General features: G+C 38.5%; 2 protein-coding genes and 1 long non-coding RNA gene across 4 annotated transcripts; 1 reads left to right on the top strand and 2 right to left on the bottom strand.

The window, feature by feature from the left end:
• Window positions 1-3501: 3501 nt before the first annotated feature.
• Window positions 3502-4169, bottom strand: LOC115765933 (NADH dehydrogenase [ubiquinone] 1 subunit C2). The gene is made up of 3 exons (XM_030709679.1): window positions 3968-4169; window positions 3736-3879; window positions 3502-3661 (listed from the first exon to the last, which is right to left on the bottom strand). Exons 1-3 carry the CDS (start codon window positions 4128-4130, stop codon window positions 3612-3614), a joined length of 357 nt encoding a protein of 118 aa, XP_030565539.1. The 5' UTR covers window positions 4131-4169; the 3' UTR covers window positions 3502-3611.
• A 978-nt stretch (window positions 4170-5147) lies between these two features.
• Window positions 5148-15685, bottom strand: LOC115765877 (protein mothers against dpp). The gene is made up of 4 exons (XM_030709615.1): window positions 15519-15685; window positions 9090-9502; window positions 7156-7846; window positions 5148-6282 (listed from the first exon to the last, which is right to left on the bottom strand). Exons 1-4 carry the CDS (start codon window positions 15520-15522, stop codon window positions 5876-5878), a joined length of 1515 nt encoding a protein of 504 aa, XP_030565475.1. The 5' UTR covers window positions 15523-15685; the 3' UTR covers window positions 5148-5875.
• Window positions 15686-23677: 7992 nt separating this feature from the next.
• On the top strand, window positions 23678-24915 carry LOC115765878. 2 transcript variants are annotated; one of them, XR_004018160.1, is made up of 4 exons: window positions 23679-23785; window positions 23859-24050; window positions 24132-24565; window positions 24858-24915. It is a non-coding gene; the product is annotated as an uncharacterized LOC115765878 (long non-coding RNA). The 2 variants fall into 2 exon arrangements; XR_004018159.1 differs by lacking the exon at window positions 24858-24915 and having other exon boundaries at window positions 23678-23785; window positions 24132-24850.
• Window positions 24916-25051: the final 136 nt, after the last annotated feature.

Here is a 25051-nt window from a genome sequence, read left to right as displayed (position 1 = left end):
AGGCTTGTCGCGGAAGGGCGCACAATAAAAGCCCAGCCTCATTGAGCATAGTTTTGTTTCCCTCTAAAATAGATAAGCGATATGCGAAAGTTTGATAGACCCGAAAGTTTGCGAAGCTTCGAAAAATTGCATGCCCATTAACTGCTATTCGCAACTTTCCGATATCATTTAAAGCAAGTATCGATAAATAAGTCGATAAATTTGCATCGATATATAAACACTTTCGTTCTCTTTTTGCAATAAAAGTAATCGGTAAAAATCTGTTATATCTTTTTATCTGTCTATTAATCTTTTTTAAATAATTCTTTTAAATTTTTACAAGTTGTATACATGACAGACTTTTACCGATAACTTTTTATCGATAACACTATTGTTGTTTTTATAAGAGAACTCGATAGGTTTTCGATAAAAATGGAATGGTAAGAGTTTAGTTTCTTTAATAATATAATTTTTTGAATTTATCCCAGCATTGAATTGATCCAATTTCTATATAAATATGTAAGTTGATTATTCAACTTTTGTAATATAAAACAGATGTTTTTGCTTGCGATAAAAATGCAGTATAATGCTTATTTATCACACATTTGATTTTGAATAAAATACAGTTGTGTATTGAATAAAAAAAAAATATCATATAAAGATGTTAACGAAAAAAATGTTTTAATGAGGCGTAAATCTATATGTTATACTAAGATTTTATAATGAAACGGAATCATTTATCGATACTTTAAATCGATATTGAGCTGAATTAATCGATATTGAAATTCAATGCGAATATTTTGAAATTTGCTAAGAAAAATGTAAATATATTTTTGGTTCAGACTATAGGGTGTCTATAGGTCCATCATTTTGGTTCATAGACATATATTCTCTGTGTATATGCACGATTCGCGATTCAAGGACAAAACGCCTTGCCCTAGAATACTTACAAAAAATATATATATACACATATATATACATATATATATATATGTATATTTAACTAATAATATGAGAGCTTCTCTCTCTCTCTCTCTCTGTTTTTTATGGGCCAAGCTGTTGTCGGCCGTATATAGCCGGGTTTGGGCCACAATTTGATTGTGTGCACTTGCCGCCAGCTGTGAGTGCCACTTTTACTTTGTGAAAATCAGAATTTTTATGCGTTGCATTGTCAGGCCAAATGCAAAGAAAATAACGTATTTATATATGTGTAATAAAAAACGAAGGTGGGCGTGGCACATAAAAAGCAACTTTGCTTTAAGATAAGAACTTTATATGGCAGCGACAAGTGACGTGAAAAAAGTAATTTATCTGAAAGAATACAAGAGAAATTACGGGCACGCGACATTCAAGCGTTGCGTGGGTACACACCCCGCCCCTACCCACCCCTCCCCCCTCCCACTCATCCGCACCCACGCCATAAAAAATGCATGAGTCAAATTTGCCAACACATGGGAAAAATGCTGCCCGTTTTTTGGGGCATGTGGGAAAACAAGAAAAACATTTCCGAGCACTTGAAATTCGAGTTATTTCAGCTTGATTGGGACATTTGCTGATTTCGAATTTCCCTTCAGTGTTTTATGGCCGGAAATCGCGTTTGCGTGCGCTTTAAGCAAGCACCAGGATTTTGTTAGCGTTTACCAACACTAGAAACCAAACACTGACTGAGCCAAAGTGCCGGGTCAATGCTCTGGGAGAGAAACAATAGCAAATGTGCAAAAGAAATATCCAATAATAAATGTATTATTAAAAAAAATTTGTTCAATTATCATTTAATTATAACTGTGAAAGCTCTAGTTCTAAGAAAGCTAAGCAGAAAATGCTTATGTCGCAAAACGAACCTTTTTCTAACTGCAGAAACTTGCAACCTTTTTTTTTTTGGTACTTTGCAGCACTTTTCTCTGCCTTTTTTTTGAGCCCTTTTCAAAGGTAAGTTTTAATTCTTTGGGAAATAGCTTCGAAGATAAGTAAAAGTAACCGTTAGATGCCCAAAATTCCCAACGGTGTTTAAGTACCCTCAAAGAAGAAGAAGCAAACGGAGCAGAAGAAGAGAAAGAAGCAGAAGACAAATCGTGCCTATCAAATGCCATAAGGACCAATTGCCGTTACTTGCCTGCCAATCTGCCTTAAGATTTATTTGGGTTCTCACACACACACACTCACACCATCACTCACCCACACACACAGAGAGAGACAATTTCGTCGTTACATTTGTTGCCAATTTTACACGCCATAAAAATCGCACCTTTCTCTTGGGGGTTAGTCAAAACCAAACTCAAGAAATCAATGTACCCCACACCCCCTTTCAAATCAGCCCCCCACCACCCTCCTGCACCCAAAAAAAAACCACAAATATGCATAATTTATACAAACACAAGTGAAAATCAACTCCCCCACACACACACATTCGCACTCACACGCACTCTCACACACTCACACGCACGCAATCAAATGAAATCCATATTGACAAAGCAGCTGTGTGGGTTAAAAAGGGTCAGCAAATGGAGCGCTGTGCGCTAGAAGAGCACAGCAAATGCAGCGCCTGGCCGCTAACCAAATGAATAAATAAATAATTGTTCTAATAAAATGAAAAGCTTAGCTTAAGTTCGCAGCGCTTACCTTAGACATAACTGTGCTTGTGTGTTGCTGCTGATAAGCTCACAAAAATCGACTGTGAGATGTTTTTTTTTCTTTCGGTTTTTGCATAAAAGCCGTCGGCCTTTTGGGCTGAGCTAGAAGCTTCTGTTGTTGTTGTTTTTTTTTTTTTTGCTGCTGCTGCTGCGGTTGACGTGCGCTCGCTTTGAAGTGCCTTTCCACTAACTACGTTTATTTTGTTGCTGTTGTTGTTGTTGTTGTTCTCGATAGGCGCCAGCGTAAAAGTTGCTGCTGCCAAAGGTTAATATGTACCAACAAAAAATTAATAACTTATAACAAACACAAAACAAATTTGTTTGAGTTAATGATCAAATTTTGCGCCGTTTCTTTCGTCTTTTTTCCGCTTATCCTAATTTATAACGGTAACTCACATACACATACACGCACGAAACTATGTAGGTAGGCACGAATCAAATGTGTGTGTATTCACGTTTCGACACTGCGCCCGCACGTCCTACAGAAACAAATATTCACCCGAAACTGAAACCAAACGGCGACAGTGTGACCTGACTATAGAAAGCGCAGAACGGCGTTTTTTTCGGAAAGAAACGAAAGCCCGATTATAAGCAACATAAAATACTAAAAATGAACATTTAATACCATGAGTGATGAGATTGGATCATTTAAATATATGTGTTAATATACTTAGCTGCAAGCAAGACCTATAAATGACCAATTTAAAAATATTTATTTAGCTTTTTTGAATTTCTTGACCAACATTTACCACATTTTCATTTTATAGTTTATATTTAAATTTGCGCGCCTATAACTCAGTCAGTCAACATTTTGCACATCTAATGCTTGGTCACACTGCTAGCGGCATGCAGCGGAACGCACGCAAATTACTTGAATTGCAAACAAACTCCATTATTTTACTTTTGTATTCATATGTATTACAATTAGAGCAGTTTAATTAACTAAAATGTGTCGTTTTAAGGCAGGGCTCAAGCCGTAGACCTTTACGCAGCACCGAGCACTTAACGGACTGGCACCCAACTCTCCAAAACCTCGCCGTATTTCTTACGATCTGGAAAGCCAATAAGAAAAACAATATTCAATGAGCCTGGAAGGCAAAGTGCATAAATGCCAAAAAGAATTCACCTGTTTTCGGAAAGTCGTCCGGATGCAACTCAACGTAATGCCGGAGCACAGCGTCGCGCTTGGCCAGATATGCATCGCGTTGCTTGTCAATGAAGGCACCAAGTCCAGCGCCGATGGCTGTAAACGCAATGTGATTCTGTATGCCTGTAAAAGTACAAATTGAAATTGATCAAAAACACACACAATAATGGCAGGGACAATGTTACGTCACAGCAGTGCGCTGCGAACTTACCAGAGAAAGCGGGCTTACGGAAGCCCCAGTTGACAAAGAGCGCAATGCCGAAACCGGCAATCGCGCCAGCAATGGGATTCCATATGGGACCCACGAATGTCGGCTGGCGGTTGCCTTTATTCGTCAATATTTCCAATGGATCGTTCACTGGCGATGCCTGCATGTTGACAAATTCTAGCTGCAAGACAAGTGTGACCAGATCGCGAAACGAACAAAATGTGACTTAATTGCGGCACATCAGCTGTTTATAAGGGGTAAGCGGAATACATTTATCGATAACAGCACAATTCTGGCCAAACTAATTTGTAAATATAAGACAAAAATTAAAAATTGATTTAAGCGTCAGCTGAGTGCACATAAAAAAGTTAACTAGCGACACGCCGCGCTATATTAAACAGCACTCTTGCGTATGTCACAAATTCTTGTTATTGCCTGCTTATCGATTGCGCACTAAACACAGCACACACCGCTACAGTTACAGCGCGCCAAACACAGAGCGTTGCCAGATGTTGCTAAATTCAAAGGTTTGCAAACTGTTTTCTTTTTTGTTGTCTTTATTTTTACGTTAAGTTTTCAAAATTGTTTTACAATAGTTTTTAGTACACAATTACATTAAACAGCGCTGCACAAAATGCTAGCAAAAGGCAATTCAAAACTGTGTATGTGTAAGGCATTGTGTTTGTATTATAGCTGCTAAAAACTGTAAACTTTAAGGCAATTTTTTTTTGTCGTTTTTTCTTTTAAGCTATTTTTGTTTTCATTTAGCTTAAAATGAAAATGAACTTTGCTTTTCTTTTTTTCTTTTGACATTGAAAGCGCAAGTAAAACGTGTTTAGGCACAATTATTACATATACTTAAAAGGCTAGTGTTCCGCATTTAAGCCATTAATTTACAGCTTATATATCATATACATGCATATATATATATAAAGATATATATCATTAGTTCTACAGGTAGTTAGAAGGCAAAACTGTATTTTATTTCAAAAATTAAGACATTATAACTACTTATAAAGAATGGGGATTTCGGCACAAAGAAAATCATCGTGTGTTTTTTTCAAAAAACCAGCGAAAAAATTGTTGAAACAAATAAACGAAAAACAGAAAATGTTAACTAAACTAAGCAAAATGTTTAAAATTAAATTGTGTTTTGTCAATTTTTTTTTTTTTTTTTTTTCATTAACTTTTTTTAAATTGTACTTAAACATAAACAAGATCATCAATTAGTTAAGCGTAACTTTTGTGTTGTGTTTTTCTCTTCTTTTTTTTTTTGTTTTTTAAAGAAATGTATTGCATAAAAGTTGTTTAAAACTTGCCCTACACATAAGCATAATTTGATTTATATATGTATATACTATATATATATATATATATATATTTAGGTTTATTCTGTTGCTTTTGCTATTCTTTAAAAGCAATTCGCAATGACACATAAGTAGCACTTGAAATAGACTTGAACAACATTTGCCAATGGGCATATATCATTATCATAATAATAATAATAATAATAATAGTAATAATAATAGTACAATAGTTGTATATAGATCAAACTTTAGTTCGTTTTCGCTTGCATTAACTTTTTTCTTTTCATTTGTTTTGCATAAGGAATGACATTCGCGTAGAAAATCATATGTTTAAACTATAAAATAGATAAGTATGTGTATGTGGGCGAGAGGCGGGTTGAGTAGCTGTCTACATATATATATCAATCTAGGTACATATATATATATATAAGTGTATATATATATATATCGGTTTGTAAGGCATATATACACGCACACAAATATTTAGGCATAGGGCTCAGCTAACGGCATTACGTCTTTTAGCTACATCATCATCATCTATGTGTGTGTGTTGGGTTTTCCTTCCTTCTTGCTTGAATATTGTTTCCATTTAGTTGTCTTTATCTTAGGATACGGAACTGATTGCATTATGCGGCGATCCCATCTGTGTGAGCACCTTGTCCAGCCACTGCAGCGGCCCATGCAAATGTATCTCAATCCAGCAGGGCGTTGAGGTAACATCCTGTCGATGATATTCAGCACCCCAGCCCTTCACAAAGGACATGCGTATTGTGCACATTTTAGTTAGCTCGTAAACGGCCTCAAATCCATTGTTAACCGATTGCGATAGCAGTTGAGCAAATTCCTGATTGTTAAAGATTTTTAATGAACAACCGGGCGGTATTTTGCACACGGTGCTCGGATGGAAGCCGTGATGATAATTACAATTGCGCGATTGCACAAATATCGCAGAATCGGACAGGCATTCGGCATAGACCTCCCCGGTTACATAGTACAGATGAACGCCTTTACCTAAAAAAAAACATTACAAAGGAATATTAATAATGCACTTGTAGTAAAAAATGTCTATAAAGTAAGGACAGGCCGAGATAGAAATATCTTGGAAAATAAAATACTTTACCATAATCTGCCCCTTATAATTAATAATATAGCTGTGCGAAGTTCATAAGATTTGACTAATATGTAAACAGCAAAGTTTATCTAATAAATGACGAACTCTTGGTCAAGATATTTTGTTAACAGAACAAAGTTTTCCACTCGCTTCTTGATGCTGATCTGAGAATATATATGCTCGATGGGGTCGGAGATGTCTCCAAAAGAGAATAAATTGTAGCCTGAATAAAATTGAACATTTGTCTTCGTTACTTTTTTCTCTTTTTTCTTTCTTTACTTGGGAAAATACTCCAAAATTTTCTATAATAAAAATATTATCATTTTGTGTTTAAATATTAAAAATATTCTTCTAATAATTTCAAAATATCCTGGATAAATACTTAATTTGTAATATAGTTAAATGTTTTCTATATATCTTTAATCTTCGTACATACGATCTTTGAGTACACCTAATTTTTATGAACTGCCAACTTCATTATCTGTCAAAGTTAACACAAACCTCAGCCGGCTTGCTTGTAAATATTTACAATGAGGTTAGAAATACAGCGTTGCCACCCTACAAAACGTTGAGCTAAATAACTTCTCGAGTCACACCGTCAGCTTATCAACGCGTCGTTGTCACAATGTCAAACATGCTTAACATTTAGTTAGCAGAAAGCAGATTAAACAACAAAACTAACATGAACTTTGCCAGGAACATGGCCATAAATGTGCTTAAGCTAATCGAAACAAGATTTGAATTAACATTTGGCACACTTTTTACACACTTACCTATATGACGGCGTGTATTTTCTATGGTACTGTTGCGATTCACATTGCTGAGCTGGCCGAGGCAGCAGCGATCGGAGTTATTTGATGGATTCGTGAAGCCATCGACAATGACCGAATTGTTATTGCAGTGGAACACCTCGCCGACGCGACAATTAAGCTCATAGTAGGCAATGGATGCCCAAAAGGCTGGCTCCGAGTAGCTAACCTGCGCCACATCGCCCATCTGGGCGTCGAGCATTTGTGTGCCATCGTTCGGATTGTTCGAGTTGCCATCCTCCGAGGGACTGTAGGCGGGCGGCGGTGTGCCCGCCAGGCTGTCATACGGCGAATTGGGATTGGAATTAACCGAACTGGGACTGCCCACCGATGTGTTGCTATTGCTGAGACTGTGCGAATTGAAGCCACTGTTCGAGTAGCTGACATTGTGCGGCATGCTCGGCTCGGCCATCTGATTGAACTGCAGCATCGAGTGACCCGGCGCAAACTCTGAGTGCCTGGGCACCAGCACCGGCGGCAGCACCGGACTCTCTACACGCTTGTAGTGATACGGATTAATGCAGACCTCCTTCTGTTTGGCGCTAAACGGATATTGGCATAATTCGAGCGGTTTGAGTTCATGATGCGACTGTAAGTCCGGCCAGCGCCAGACGCGGCAATAAATCACATGCGGCAGACCCTTGCGATGAGATACCTGTGACGGCAAACAAACGAAACGGAATCATAAAGCTTTTGGTGTAATGGAAATGTTTAAGCAGATTAGATAGATTCAAAGTAGGCTCCATGTTGAGCCATTGCTTAGTAACTTTTCCTCCATTCTTTAATCCCAACTATCTCTTCAAGCGAATATAATCCTTGAAATAAAGTACTTTAACATTAGAAATCTACTCGATTTAATCTCCAGCGTCTGTTTTTAGATACATTGAAAACTCTCCTAACAAACACTCCCATTAGTTTTTATATTCAAATAATGAGTTTTGGTTTACGCTAAGATCATATCCCACATATAAGTTCAATTGAATAGACCTATCAAATGTGTCTGAATTCTGTCCTGTAGGCTCTGTTTTGTTTCGATGCATTATACAAGTGTCTTGTATATCAAAAACATGTTTAGAATCTAACAAATATCCACAGACCTTCGCTCCATATACATATTTACAGTGTTGACAGATACTTATACTCATACTCACAGTCCTACTCGTACTCGTACTCGTACTCATACTAATATTCATACTCATACTTATACTCATACTCGTACGTATACTTATACTTCTAATTATACTCATACTGGGACAATATCCTCCATTGTTTTTCTTCTTTCATGTTATTTGTAACTTGTATGGGCATACAGATTTTCTCCTCCATTGCCACTTGTTTATATCGAATCATCGATACTATTCATTGTCCTGCATTGTTAGTTGTTCGCTTTTCAGCCAAAGGCCTACTCACTTTGTCCTCCATTGTCACTTTTTTTTCATGTCGAATCAGTGCTTTTCATTAAAATTTCCAACTACGACTATTGCTATAAAAGACTCCAGTTCTGAATACTCTAACACACGCATACATTGTCCTCCTTTGTCACTTTTTTCATGTCGAATCGTTGCTTTTCATGAAATTTTCTAATTATAATTATTCTTACCTAAGCTCATAGTTCTAAGGGTCTACTCTCTCTACTCTTTTATATACATGCATACATTGTCCTCCATTGTCACTTTTTTATGCGGAATCTGAGCTTTTCATGAAATTTTGAGCTTTTCATGACATTTTCTAATTAACTTCGATCTATAACTATATACATATATATTCACAATCTGCCTTCTCTCATATGTATGCATTTCCTCATTGTCTTCTCATTTGCCTTATTTGATTCCCGGCTAGCGTCTATTTACCTGAGCTATCTGCGACTCTTTCACCTGCATGCTCAACTTTTATCTTACCTGTAATCGTCCATCTAGCGATCGTGGTATGGTCACACACTTGGATGGCTGACCGGGGCAGGATAGGGCGCGTTCCAGTTCCTCGATGGCGCCTTTGCGCTTCTTTAGTTTCTTCACCAAACTGTCGACTGCCTTCTCGGCCCATTTCTCCTCCTCATCGCCCTGTTTCCAGCCGAGTAACTTTTTCACAGCCGGCGATTGGAATGAGAAAAGGGTGCCCAATGTGGTGATGGCGCTGCTTGTGTTCGATTCGACATCATCGGTGTCCATTCTGTGGATGTGGCTGCCGCTGTTGTTGTTGTTGTTGTGGTTGTTGCTGCTGCTGCTGCTGGTGTTATTGTTGTTGTTGTGCTGGTGACTGCTTTGGGGTGGAGTTACCCGATAACCGGTATAGCTATCAACGGGCGGATAGTCTGTGTGTACAGAGAGAGAGACCAATGCAAATTCGTTAGATACATAATGAAAATATACATATATCAATATCAATGAAAGCCACGATTTAGATTGGATTTAAGCAACGCCCACAACACCACCAACAACAACAACAACAACAACAACGACAACAGACTTGGCCATGTGCCCAGCTTCAAATAAAGTCGTTCGTCTGATTGATTGAAGGGGGCGGGTTTTGCTTTGAGGCAGGGGGAATTCGATTTGTTGTTGTTGTTGTTGCTATTGTTGTTGTTGTTGCTGTTGTTGTTGTTGCTGCTGCCAGGCAGTGCACAAATCATGCTTGACTCCGCCCCGCTTTGGGCGCTCAGTTTTGCCCAAGGTCAGCGTCCATTGCATGCAAATCATACGCGAAATAACACACACACACACTCGCACACACACAAGTTCAATTTGATTAAGAAGAATTATATTCTAGAGATATTAATCGGGCATGCAAAACATACACAATTGTTTAATAATAATTCATTTTCATATGCGATAGAAATAATTTTAACTGATTAACAAGAAATTCAGTTTCCGTAGAATCGATTGAAACACAGTGTTGCAAAGTGAGCCATTTTCTAGCTAATTTTGGCTATTTTCAGAGTGCTTTAGACCGAAAGTGTTGAAAATTTTAAACACATTTTAGCTACTTTCTGGCTTTGCGTAGAATAGAAAGCTGAATTAGCTATTTTTAACTTATTTAAAGCTATTTTTACAGCAGCTACTTAAAAGCGGCTTTTTCCAACACTGAAACAAATATGTGTGCAAATTTATATCACGGTGCAAGTTAGTCGAAGACGAGCAAATTTAAAGGAATTTCATTCGATATCGATTGAAAGAAATAAATTCGATATCGATTAAATGAAAGAAAATAAAATCGATATCGATTAAGTGAAAGAAAATCGATTACGATCAAATTTAAAGTAAATAAATTCGATATCGAATAAATAAAAGAAATAAATACTACATAGATTAAGTAAAAGGGAATCAATTTGATATCGATTAAATAAAGGAAAAATATCGATATCGATTAAATGCAAGCATTCGATAGTCATGAAATTAAAAGGGAAATATAATCGATATCGCTCAAATAAAGGGAAACAAATTCGGTATTGATTAAATTGGAGAATACTTAAACAACACTTAAAAATGATTTGCTTTTTTTTTGTACAGTTATCAAAAGTGTTGCTTAGTTCTTAAATTATCTGTTAAAAATGCTAAAACAACTACAAATATTTATTTGAGCACAAACAAGTTTGTAAGCACGTTTTTAATTAAAGAGAAATTTAAAATCACGAATTCCGTTCTTTATTAGGAAATTCAAATGGAAGAAAGGTTAAAGGTTAAGAAATAGAGGAATTTAAAATTGAAGGCATCTAATGCATTAGTGCATGTTATAATTTATAAACATTATTTACTTCTGAAGGTTTTGTATATAATAATATTAATTGAAATGTAATTTAATATATATGTATATATAATTTTATTAAAGAGCTGACGGTCTGTCAAATTTATAGATGCACCCCGCTTGGATAATCCAAATAAACCGATGCACATATCTTAAGCCTAATCTTTATAGATTCATCATCCGTTTGCCAATTTTAGTTATTAACAAAATTTATTGAAAACTGTCAATTATTATAAAGCTAACTGAGTCACTCGGCGCTTTGCTCATGCACAAAACAAATTAATTTTATGCCTGAGAAATGCCAGTTTTATAGCCATCTTCAAGACAAGTGTGTGACGCGAGAGCGCTAATGAAATAAGTCGCTGATTCATTGTAATGCTCCAAAAAAAAAAAAAAAAAAACGAAGAGAAAAAGGGTTATAAGTGTTTATTGCCCGGCTAATGTAAAGTCCCCGATTATATATTTAGTTCTAATCTATTCGCAGAACTTGACAATAACTGGATATATATAGTATGTAAAAACATTGAACCAAATTCAAGGGTAATCAATTCTTTTGAGTAAAGTGAAAAAAGTATATGTAAAAAATAACAATTATATTTGTATATTATATAGCTTAAAGCAGGTAAATCAATGCCTTTCACTTTTCGTGAGATAATTTCTATACTTTCTCACAACTGTTTCAAGTACAACTTTACTTTTAAGTCAAGGTTTGAACAGACTTGTAGATCAGACAAAAGTCTGAACACACTGAACTAAGATTAGTGAAGTAAAGGGTTCGAATCCTTACAGTTTATTTGAAGTATGATAGTTATAACAAGAACTAATGTAAAATATATCAATATCATTATGCATTATTGATTAAGTCTAAAGCAACTGAACAAAGAAAAGAGAGTGTGAGGGTTCAAACCCAACTTATCGATATGCATTATTGATTTTTTCTATGGTTAAACAAGAGGACGAGAGTTCGAATCCTATCTAAAAACCATTCAACTAGTTAAGTTTGCTCGATATGTATTATTGATTTGCCGTAAAACAACTGAGGCAACACTGAAAAGAGAGGATGATGGTTCAAACCCTGCTTAGCGATATTTATTCCTGATTTACTCTAAGGCAACTGAGGCAACAATGAAAAGAGAGGATGCGGGTTCAATCCTACCACATGTACTTATTGATTTAGTCGAAGGTAGGTGAACAAAGAAAAGAGAGGGTGCTGGTTCGAATCATGCCTAAAAACTTTTAAGCTAGTTAAGTTTATTGTTTTTTATGTGGTATACCAATAATCATAATAATTATATTTAAAAAAAAAAGTAGATTAGGCCAGATGTCCTTTCACTCTCCTCCTCCTCCTCCTCCTCCAGTGCCCAGCCTCTATTCTTTTGATCTCTTTCAGTAGTTACCAGCATCTTTTGCCCCACTGTGCCGCCGAACAGAGTGCATTAACGCTCGAGCTCGACGTGCATCATAATTAGCACATAAGAGAGATAACACCGGGAGACAAATGTGCAAATTGGCAACCTGTCACCACGAAAGTGACCCACCTTCACCACCACGCATTGCGGTAACGGCAAAGACAACAATTCAATTTCAATTATGACATTTCAATGTGAACCACATTTCTCAAAGAAAATACAACTAATGCAAAAAAAGGCGATCTTATGCCAACACTTGTGTGCTTCAATTGTAAAGTGAGAAAATCTAATTGAAAGAAAATTTGTTGCAGCAATTAATTTCGATTTTGTATCATTTTTTTTTTGAAGGATAAGTGTGGAGGGGGGGGGGGGGGGGGGGATATGGGCAAATTTGAAATCCAATTTCAAAACCAATTAAACGTCGACAATAAATCAACAAGTGCAACACTTGGGGACACCTCCTAACACGCCTGCCACACACACTTACACACACGCATACACTCGCACACTTGCAAATTTATTTCTGGCCAAATTAGCCGCCGCTTGAATTAATTTTCAGCATTTTCTTGTAGCCTACGCGGGGCGTTGCCTGTTTCTTGTTTTCGTTTGACAATTTGTTTGGCTGCTGCCACATTCTGCGGCCGCCCCAAAAGTCAGCGACAACGCCTCAGGGTATCCCCCCCCCTCCACACTCCCCACTCCTTGTCAACTGCTCGCTGTAATTATCGCAATATTTGACCAGCTGGCAAAAGCCTTGCTCAAATTGGAGCTCAATTGATTGTTGGGTAAGCATTCAAATTTTCCATGCTAGACCCGACCGAGCCCCCCCCTCTAATCTAGATATTTTGTTGCTTTGCGCTTCAGTTCGGTTCTGCAGGTGGGTTTGGGGGCATTCGACCCATTGACATAGATGATATTTCATAGGAACTGCCCACCTGGCTGGCCACAGCTGGTAATCTTCCAAAACATACAAATGGGGGAAGATTTTCTATTCAAATAATCAAGGCATTATTTGTATTTGTATTTGTATTAAAGAAATGTATTGTAAATGAAAATATTTATTATAATTTCTAAGAAATTATACTGTTCCCAAAGAATATTTTGTTGTTTATTAAATGTTGATTATTTTGAAGAAATTTCAAAACAGTTCAATTTTAAGGAAAAACATCTATTTCTAGTTCTGTAAGCTATTCCCAACGGGAGTGCCCGACTAGGGTATACCCTGGACCTTCATTTTACCAACAACAAATGCAGCTCGTGCTAGGCGGAGCCACACCCTCATAGAGTTAAAGATACTTTATAGGCAAAGAGATTTGCTCAAGAAAACGGAACTTCGATATCGATTTATATCGGGTCAAGTTATCGATTATCGAAAACAAACTACAATCTTTAGATTCCAGCCGCTAAAATTGCTTGTCTTTCAACTTGAATAATATATAAGAAGACTTCTTTTACAGCTGCAACTCATCTTAATTAACCATTATATGATTTTGTACGCAGAACAATTGACTTCCTTTTGAAGCTTTGTACAGCAGAATTTTACAACCATTTTATGGCGACGATCATCCAGCCAGTCATCCATCCGTCTGGCTGGCGGGCAATGTTATCGAGACAACAATTAAAGAGCAATAAACGTAAACTTCAATTACAAATTAACCCCGTCTCTGATCGATAAAATGCGTGACAGTTGCTCCATGGAGCGAGAGGACTCCACCCCGAACTGGCGCAACAATGTAGCCAAACAGATTCTTCTTCCAGGGAAAAGCTGAAAAGTCCATCATAACTCAAAGGCACAGAGACAGAGCGGGGGGCATGGGCGGGGGAAGGGGAGGGGAGGGGGCATCACTCACGTATGGCTGGCACGCATTCGCGCATGCGTATCATATAATTCCAATCAATAATCAATCATAAATGCGGCAATGACAATAAAGCGTAAATCAAAGAGCGCCAGGTAGAGCGCGAACGAAATGCAGTAGCCTACCCAAGGAGCGAGAGAGAGCGAGAGAGCGAGAGAGAGAGAGACGGAGAGCGTGTGAGTGTGAGTGGAAGGGAAGTCAAACTTATCGCAGCGCTTCCGTTGCCATTGAAAATGTCAAAAAAAAAAAAAAAAAAACAGGCAGACGAGGACCTGCGTGTGAGAATGTGTGCGTGCGTGCGACTGTGTGTGCGTGCGTGTGTGTGCGTGCGTGTGTGGGGACATGTGTTTAAAAATAAACAAATAATGCAAGCGAACAGCCCAATGATGATAAATTACAAGCAAAAAAGGCAAAGCAAAGTTTGATTTGGGGTTGGGAAAATCAAGAAAATATAAATTATTGACAAATAAATAAAATAAAACTAAAGCGACTAGGATATTCCATAGCTTACATTATTTGCTGCTCTTAAATACCAAAATATGGAAATTGTATTTTTATACCCTGAGCTCATTAAAAATGGTTAAAAAGGATATAATGTATTTGTGCATATGTATGTAACAGGCAGAAGGAAGCATCTCCGATCCCATAAAGTATATATATTCTTGATCAGCATCAATAGCCGAGTCGATCTAACCATGTCCGTCTGTCCGTCTGTCTGTCCGTCCGTCCGTCTGTCCGTATGTATGAACGCAAGTGCCTGCGCAGATCGAGTTGGTTTCCGATAATCGATAACTTATCCCGTTTTCAAGTAATCGATAAAAATCTATATCGATATCCTGCTTTTTGGGTCATTTTGGTAAATAATAAGAGCTAGAGTAACCAAACTTGACATATAGCTTCTAGAATAGTATATATATTTGAATTTGATGTTGGAAGAAGAGGGTTCAGGGTATCCCCTAGTCGTAAGCTCCCGACTAGAACCTCTTAATTGTTTTCTTTAATTTTTTAAAACATTTTTGTAGCTAAAAGGTGAGAAGGCGGGCCAATAATCAGGGCTATAAATCTTAAAACGCGTTTTGAATTTTCATATATAAAGTTGAATACGGCTCTATTAACAGAAAGAAATTGATATATTCTGGCTAGTGATATGCCCACAAAAGGATATTTATCGATCTAGGGAAATTATATTAGATATTGACTGAAAATAATTTCCAAATTATGCTGCTTCTTATATGACATTAACTAGCAAAAACAAGCAGTTATATAATAGTTCAACATTTACAGGGTATATAAAAGAGAAAAAATAAAGCAAAACACGTACACATGATGAACGAGAGAGAGGGGGGAGCGGGCGGCTGTTGTTCTTCACGGTTCTTCGTTGGCTGCGACGGCGACTTCTGCTGCGTTTGTTATTTCTCTGCTTGTTGACGTTTATGGCAAAGATTGCAGATATTATTCTTATTTATTTATACTGCACGGCATACGCACAAATATATACACACTCTCACACACACACACATGCACGCAACGCTGCAGCAGCACAAATCAAAAATCAGCATCCAAATGTTATGCGAGACCCTCCACAAAGGCGCCGTTATTGAATTACAACAAAAATAAACACCGAACTGCAGCAACCAGTTACATTTTTCGTTCAACGAGCTTTTCAGTTATTTTGATTAAATATTATTCTGATTATTGTTTATACTTAAGTGCGTAATATTCGCATAAAAACAAATTCATTCAATAATATGAGAACGAAGCAACCAAAAACCCCGCGAGACGCAACAAAACACAACTGCACGAAGCGAACGATCGACGACGAATGTGAAGCGAGCGAGCGACCGAGCAAATTGAACGTGGTGTGTATGTGTGTGTGTGTGAGCGCGAGCATGCGAGTATCAGGGCTGGGCGAGAGCGCCAACAGGAGCAAAGCAACTATCGCGAAGCTATGAACCTAGACTTCACATTGTAATCGATATCTTAAGCGTGCCATACGATTATTTGACTAGCCTTTGTCTTCGAGTCATTTAAATGCAATATTGGTACATTTATATTGCAACGATAGTTGGCGAGCGTGCAGCCCTGGCTTTGAGTAACTGCTGAGTGATGTATTGTGGTTGCCTGCCGTCGTATGTGTAAAAAGCCACAAACAACAATAAGGAAAGCGGCAACCAAGCGCATTTCACACACACACACACACATACATACACACACAATTTTTTATTTTAAACAAATCAAAAGCGTTTCATATGTGAGGGGGACCGCGGGCTAGGCGTACTGCACGTGAACGTAAACGTGTGGGCTGCAATCAAACTGTAAATGCTGCCACAACAAGTGCACGGTAGCAATGGAAGAAACGGAGCTGGAAAGGGGCGCAAAACAAAGCGCTTAAGTTAAATGGACAAAATTCTTGCACGCCGCGTTGCCAACTAACTGTATGGTCAAATTGCAATTCGGCGTTGCCAGATATGTTGTGTGCACCGTGTGCTGTGTGCTGTGTTGGTGTGGGCGCTACTTTTAATATTGCCTAGTTTTTTTTTTATTGCGTGTTTAACACTACTAAACGCGAATTTATAGCCAACTTGGGTAACATAACGCAGTTGTCGTAAAAACCGAAAATAGTCATGAAGCGCACCCCCACAAATGAAGGAAAATTAAATAAAAACAGCAGCAGCAAACAACATAAACAACAATAAAAATTTATGCATGCATGCAAAATATACACATATGCAACATGCGCACACTCACACTCACCCGCTCACTCCCTCTCTCCCGCTCACAATCTAACTCGCGCTGGCGCACGTGCCAAAATTGGACTGAAAGTAAAATGAGGGTAAAATCCTTTGGCGAGCACAAAAATTAAGTCAATTCTAATTACAAATAATTGACGCGTTAATTGCTGAACCGCACGCAACCCTGCACGCCCTGCTAAAGTAATTGAGCTGTCAACGGCGTACAAAAAAACACAGCAACAACCCTACGCCCACGCCCCTGGACAGCGTTGCCAACTGCTTTGCGGTAGGTTCATGTTGTGTTTAGTGCGCACTTGCAAAATGTACACGCAAAAACATGTGCCAAAAGTGAACTTGCGCTAAGCGGCTGCTGCTGCTGCTGCTGCTGCTGCTGCTGCTGCTGCAAGAGGCGTCGCCAGCGCCATGCAACAATTGTTGCGTGCTCAGCTGCCAATCAATGCCAATGACTGACGCGGTAACCGGCGACCACCACACATCATCTACAGTGAAAGCTCTATTGACGAACAGCTTAAACTTCTTGCTTTTCGATTTATATGACCTGTCTTGGCAACTTGGTAAAAAGAAAACATCAACTACAAGAATTTGCAAACAGTTGTTGTTCGTTAAAGGCAGCTTTTACTGTGCCCCGTCCAGTTCCCCAGTTGCATGCGCCACCATGCACCCCCACGCACCGCTTGCAGCATCCACACGATGCGCGCGCTCGCCTAAATAGCCCATAAATATGTGGAGTATGCGCAACTGCAGTCGAGGCGAGGCACAGGCACTCGGCAAATGCTTCAGCTACTGCTTGGGGGTTAAACGTGGCCGCGCTTTGTGGCGCCTAATGCGTGCGCCAAAACAGAACGCAAAGAATTCTTAGAAAAGCGTCGCCAGAGTGTGGAGAGAGGGCATGGAGTCCGAACGGATTAAATGGCACAAACATGGCTAATTACATGTATTTAACACACACATAAACAGCAGCAACAACAACAACAACAACAATGTCTGCGCGCTGTCGGTGCGTTTGCGCTTGGCGTTGAAGTTGAAGTTGGCAACGCGACAGAACCAATGACAAGTACAACAATTATGGTCAAAAGCGGCTGCAAACGTTGTCACTAAACACAACAACAACAGGGGCCAAGCAATTGTCCAAGTTGTGCACTTTGATGATGATCATTACACGAATTGTGCGTTCTCTAGCCGCCTTCCTCCCGCCCCAACAAGCGCCAGGGCTGTAGAACTAGTTCTTGTGAGGAACGTTTTATTATTATTCTCACTTCATTCTCAGCAAAATCAAGTAAGTTTCAGCGTCCAACTTTTGATATAGACTCAGATAAGAATTTATGAACTTGTGATTTACAACTAACCCAGCTCAACTCATGCTCATGGTAAATTTATCCTCATAATAGTCTGTGCAACGAGGTTTATTTCTGTTGTCGCCTGCTCATTAAATGCGCTAAGTATGCTAGTTCATATATTTAAATCTGCATTAACAATTTTTTATGCATGCTCATGGTAAACTTATCCTCATGGCATGCTGCACAACAAGCTTCATACCAATTATAGCTTGCTTATTAAATTAGCTCAATATGCTTGTAAAAATTGGATACTTTAATCTGGAATAATCTTTTAATAAGGACTTTTGAACTTGTGCTTCACAAGAGCGTTCAATTGAACTAAAACTTACACTAAATACAATCATAAATATGCATTTATGAACTTTAGCTCGGTAGTCTTTAAATTCAACTAGTTCCAACTAAGCAGACTCACAAGGCAATCTCTTGCGAGCTTGTGTGAGACAAAGAGCGTGATATTCAATTTGACTTTACTTTTTGCAAAATAAACAGTTTTTGAATCGCAAATTATATTTGTAGGTAAAAACAATCGCATGTGAACTTGCGAGTATATTTAACAAAAGATACACCTCAAATTCAACTAGTTCTAAGGCCTAAGACAAACTGAACTAGCTCATTGAAACTTGAGACAATTCCCTTTTGAACCAAGCCAAATGCAATGCCAAATCGAACTAGTTCCTTATCAAGAGGACAGCAGTAGTTTATGAGTTTTTAAAAGAAATGAAAGCTCAATCGAAACGTGAATAAAACCTTGATGAGCTTGGAAATCAAAAAGCTACGCAAATAAATTCTAAATAACATACAAATTCTTGTTAGTCGAACGAACGAAATTAGTGCTTAAATGAACTAGTTCTTAGTACAATTTTTGAGAGCAAAATAAAGACTGAACTGAAGGAAAGTAGAATGACAATCAAAGTAGTATTCGAGTATTTGAAATCGAATGGTTCGTCTACAAAATTCTCAAATCCGATCAATTGTTTACTTTTATTTTTTGCACATAAAAGCGTTATGCAACCCTGGCGCACAGCGCCATTAAAATAGGAGCGGCTATTTAGCGGCGTCTTGCACACCCCGCCGCATGTTGCTGAAAATCCAGAAACTCCGCGATGTCAATGCATTTATTTATTAGATTTTAAATGCAATAATTATTAGTTTTATATGGACAATGAAGCGCCAAGCGTCGTCAAGAGTCGTGTGTGTGGCGCGATCTGAATGCCTGAGCAGGCGTCCGACCACGATAATAAAAACAAACAACACGAACACACACGCACAACAAGACAACAATACATAATACGATACGAGTTGTGGACTCCAAAAACATAGCTGCCGTCCACTTGTGTGGCGCTGCTGCTGCTGCTGCTGCTGGCTGTTGCATGCCCCAAGTTGCGTTGCTGCTGTGTTTAATATGCAAACGTCGCCCCGTTTGCATGTGCAACAACAGTAGCTGCCAAACTGTAAACTCAACTCATTCACCGTGTGGGTGTTATTGGTTGGCATCAATTTTCCAAGCCCGCCGACTGCCGACTGCCGACTTTCGTTTCGATGCGACTCGCAACAGCACACTTGACAGTTCGGCGACAGAGATTTATGCGCTGTAATTTCCCACTTTATTACAGTTTAAAGTTGCGTTTTCATACGTTTTTCCCGACGCAGTTTCGTCGCTTTAATGCTGCCATTTACTTCAATTTGGCTCATTGACTGCGACTGAAAACAAAATCAAGGAATGGTAATTGTGGTTGGGGGCACAGCAGCTGGTAAAACTGCAGTCTGCTTACTAAGTAGCTGTGCTCTAGGTGGGCGTTGGAATTGGAGATTGATCTGGTTATTAACTGGAATTGATATAATCGAAAAGACACTTCGTGCAGGCATACTACAAGTTTTATTTAGGGCATTTTAACTTAATTTTATATGCCACCTTAGGCTTTTTCCAGTTTAACATGTGGTAGAGATAGATAACTTATCCATCTTCATGGTAACTGACCCTGCTTGTAAATGTTATTTTAATCTGCAATAACACATCTCAACTCAGGCTAATGGTAAATCTATCCTCATGGCAGGCTGTACAGCATGCTTTGAGCCAATTAAAGCTTGCTTATAAAACGAACTAAATATGCTTGTACACTCAACTCATACTCATGGTAAATTTATCCTCATGACAGCCTATACAATGAGCTTAATATGAATTGTAGCCTGCTTATTAAATCATCTAAATATGCTTTTAAAAGGTCTAGCTTTTTTTTATCTGCAAAAATACATCTCAACGCATGCTCATAGTAAATTTATCCTCATGACAACCCATACAGCGGGCTTTATTCCCATTATCGCCTGCCTTTTTACTCAGGTAAATATGCTTGTAAAAGTTATTACATTTATTTTATTCTGCATTAACACATCTTAACTCACACTCATGCTAAATTTATCCTGAGGACAGCCTGTACAACCAGCTCTATACCCATTCTGATCTGTCTATTATTTCTTTGCAGTTATTACTATCTAGTTTTCAATAGGATAAGAATAGATTGCAGTATATTACGTTCAAGTTAGCAGATTCAGCTCGGAAAAGTTGCAAGGCAATTTATTATCATGTTAAATTAATCCTCATGACTGCTGCATGAATTCATATGAGAAGCATATATGAGTAGCAATTGTATACAAATGTATATAAACCATAAGATTTCTAGACAATCTTTTTTTTACTCTATCCTCACTTAGATTTATATCTAATTTTTAGCCAGGCTATTGTATTGCAGAACCATAAATCATGTGGCAAGGAACATAAATCATTTTAGCCATGCTGTAAGTACCTTAACTATGCAAATTGAGCTGTTGCTTAGTCTCACGTCTCGAACGCCCGACGCCTTCGATTTATATTTGAAACAAACTGCCGCGAGTACCTCAAATCATCCACGCCCACGCCGCCTACATATGCTCAACGTTCCTTCTTTTTGTTTTTACGGCTCAACGGTTATTCTAATTTATGTTGCATATTGTTTATATATATGAAGTACGACGCACACACACACATTCGCTCTTGGCTTGATTGGGCAATTCACAATTTGCCAGGCTGGCGAAAATTAAGTGCGCAAAGTCAATATTTCAATTTCGGAGGGGGCCAAAAAAAAATCACAACAAAAATGGGCAAATTAAAATAAAAATAATTTGCATATGAAGTGCTTGTTGTTGCATGCTGCACATGTGGCATGTGATTATAAACCAGCTAACCAGCTGTAAGGCGGCACACACAACGGCCTACGCATCAGGTTGTTGCACGTTGCAAGTTGCCCGTTGCACGTTGCAAACCTAACGACTTTTAGGCGGCATTTTGTAAATGAGCTTCAAATGGCTTTTCGCTCTCTCTCTCTCTGGGCTCTGTGCGCCTAAATAATTATGTTATTAATTGGATTTATGCACAGTTTGTGCAACATGCCCCACAACAAATCCAACAAACAATTTGCATGTCTTGCTTTAGCACAGTCGTCGCAATCCCAGGGCTTTTTGGGGGGTGGGCGTGGCTCTTATCGGTGCACAACTATTTTTAAATCTATCGAAAGCGTGATTTACGCTTTTTCAGTTTATTTTCAGCTTAGATTTTGTTTTTTTTTCTTCTTTTTGCAAGTGGGCGTCCCTCTTGTTCCCCATATACAAATATTTAAATATTTTTTGTTATTGTTGCTATTTGCGCTGCTCTTGATCTTCTTGTCGCGATAATCCGCGCAATGGTAATAAAAAAAAATTGAAAACAAAACAAATGCTGAAAAGGCGGGCAGAAAAAAAAAAATAAAATAAAAGACAGCAAAAAATTGTCAACACGCATTTGAACTTATTTTTAGACCCTGTCGCAATCGGATTTTGTCGCATTTTTTTTTATTATTATTACTATGATTATTATGTTATAGACTGGCAAACAACTTTATTAAGTGCTTGGCTACATGAGATGTTTATCGTGTCAAAGAGACCTAAGCATACCCTAGTTATAGCCAAGTTTAGGGTATTTTTAGCTTGTCAAAGACAACGAACAAATGACAAAAATGTTGTGGAAGTAGAAAACTATCGAATCCCGGATAATTGTAGGATGGATACAAAGAAATCAACATTTTGAATGATAATAAGTGTTGTAAAATGCAAAGTTTTTGCCCATTAACAGTTAGTTTAACACAATTTTTCCTGAGCTCCTGGTAGAGCATTTACTCATATTCTGCGCCCCAAAACTAAGTGTTGTCTTTTGGCAAACGCAAAGATCTTTTTGTTCAGTTTTTTTTTTTAAGGAAACTATCGTGACAATGCTTTAAAGTAGTAGAGCCTTCTATGGCATATACGTACGTAGTCGAACGTCACGTTCAGTAATCAGCGCACTGAATTTCCAATGGTGTCTAAATTGAAATGTTATCAGTTGGGTGAATCGTCTAGTCTGGCATTTTGAGGCAGCTTTAAAGCATTTTGCATTACGATGATGCGGCAAATTTTCTACTTGCAGGAGCCTCATATTTCCCCATATTCTCGCTATGCTCACTTGGGCACATCTCAAGCTATCTATGCACGACTTAACACGAAGTGAATGTGTTCAAAAATACAGTTTAAGGACATAGAAAATTTAAGAAATTTAGAATAAATTGTTAGCGATAATATTTTAATTGCATGAACACACTTTTAAAATTAAACAAAATTCAATTTAAAGCTCTCTACACGTAAAAATAAGCATTAAGTATTGAATGTTCGTGTTCGTGTCGTGTCAACACGCGCCCATCTCTACCTGCTAGCTATGAGCATAGCAAGAACAACAACAACAATAAAGATGTAAGTAGTTGCCATATCGCCCAAAGCTGAGAGCACACAGCGAACCGCAAAATACGCAGAAACCACTGCAAAAATCAGTACACCCACAACAAGTCAAAGTGTGCATGTGTTTGTGTGTGTGTGTGTGTGTGTGTGTGTGTGTAGAATTGAGTGCACGTCTTGGGTTGCGCTTCAGTTACCTTCGACAAAGGAAAGCAGCGACGCCAAAGCTGACGCTGGCAGCGACAGAGGCGGCGTCTAACGGCGTAGCGAAGGCAATTCTCAATACGTGCGTGTGCCGCCCCACAAAATCGCTGCTGCTGCCCCTCTGACGCTAGCTGAAAGGTTTGCGCGCGCGCTGCTGATATCAACAACAAGAAGAGCAACAAAAGAAGCGCAACAAAAGCAGCGCGGCGTAGATAAGCGTACACACACACACACACGCACACACACACGTACGCGCACACATGCGCACGCAGTGTAAATGCAACTGTGTATGGGAACATAGAAAATAGTAAAAAGCAAAACAAATTAAAGTGGAAGAAGGTGTGTGATGAAATTGATAACAAGCAGCGTTTTCTAGTTGTGTTTCGTGATAACAGTTTGTTTGAGCAGAGCAAGCCGTCTGACAGACAGAGAGAGAGAGGGAGAGAGCGATATCCAGCTCTCTGACTCATAAAAGGTAATAAGCGGTCGAAGGTTCGTTTTAATTCCATTAATCATCAAAGGTATAACAAACGCTATATTTGTTTTTAATTGTGACTAATTTAAAATATTATCAATAATATTATCAAAATACAGCGCGCGCTCAAAATTGCACAAATCGCCAGCGACAACCCCCCCTCATTGGGTAAACCGCACCTGTGCTTGCCAGGCAGCAGCGGTAGCAGCAGCGCAGCAGCAGCAGCAGCAGCAGCATTCAAGTGGATTTTTGTTCAAAGCACGAGCAGAAGAAATGTCAGAAATTTGTGTGCGGAGATAAGCGACATTCAAGTATTTTCAAAACATAATAAAAATTTGATTTTATTGTGTGTATTTATAATTGTTTTCAATTTTTCTTTCCTTTTTTTTTAGTTCAATTAATGGCGCGCGCAGCACAAAAACACCACAGGCACATATATACACACACGAACGCATACACACACACACACACACACACACGCACACATATTGCAGCATAAAACTGGCGAGAGGCTGAGAATAAAACTGTAATCGTAATCCCTGCAGAGCAAGAGTAACAGCAGCAGCAGCAGCATACAACAACACCACCAACAACAACAACAACAACGACGCCAGGCAAGACTCTTTCGGCAGCAGCGCGCAGCGAATAAGAAGTAGCGTAGTATGAGAAGAAAAAAATTTTCTTTCAGCCAAACGTAATTGCACTGCTACTGTGCTTATTTTTGCAATGGAAATGCACATAAAACTGTTTGAAAGCTACTCACGCGTACAATTCAACACTTGTGGTCCGCTTTTGTGGCCAGTTTGTTTACTCTAATGCACCATAAGTATGTGAATTTTTGTTATTTATTTTAAATTGTTTATCATGAACTGCACACACGACGACGACGACGACAACGACGAACGACCGACGACAGACACGAAGTGTGTACAACACGAATTACCTACAATACATGCATTTTGCAACACTGTTGCGCTGCCAACTGGTCGTGTCAAATGGATTACTCAAATGTTTTTACAAATAACATGCATTTTAATGCTCAATCAAATATTAACAATCTAACAAATTAAATTTACACGTGCTTCTTCTGCGGTTTTTGTTGTTGTGTATATCGATAGCTATCGACACTATATAACTAAAATGATCGAAATCTGGCAGCACCAGCAGCTGTCTTGCACTTATCGCTAGAGATGTGACAAGTCTACCGATGATTTTCAATGTGGGGCATCGCTCAGCCGTAAATGGATTCAAAATGCTCTCCAGTGAGTAATCCTTGTCATTGGCATATATGTAGCCCAATTTACCATGTGAG

Source organism: Drosophila novamexicana, unplaced genomic scaffold, assembly GCF_003285875.2.
Source record: "Drosophila novamexicana strain 15010-1031.04,08,12 unplaced genomic scaffold, DnovRS2.1 tig00001059-arrow-arrow-pilon, whole genome shotgun sequence".
NCBI lineage: Eukaryota > Metazoa > Arthropoda > Insecta > Diptera > Drosophilidae > Drosophila > Drosophila novamexicana.
Note: the sequence above shows the minus strand (reverse complement) of the source record. Positions and strands in the feature narration are given on the sequence as shown.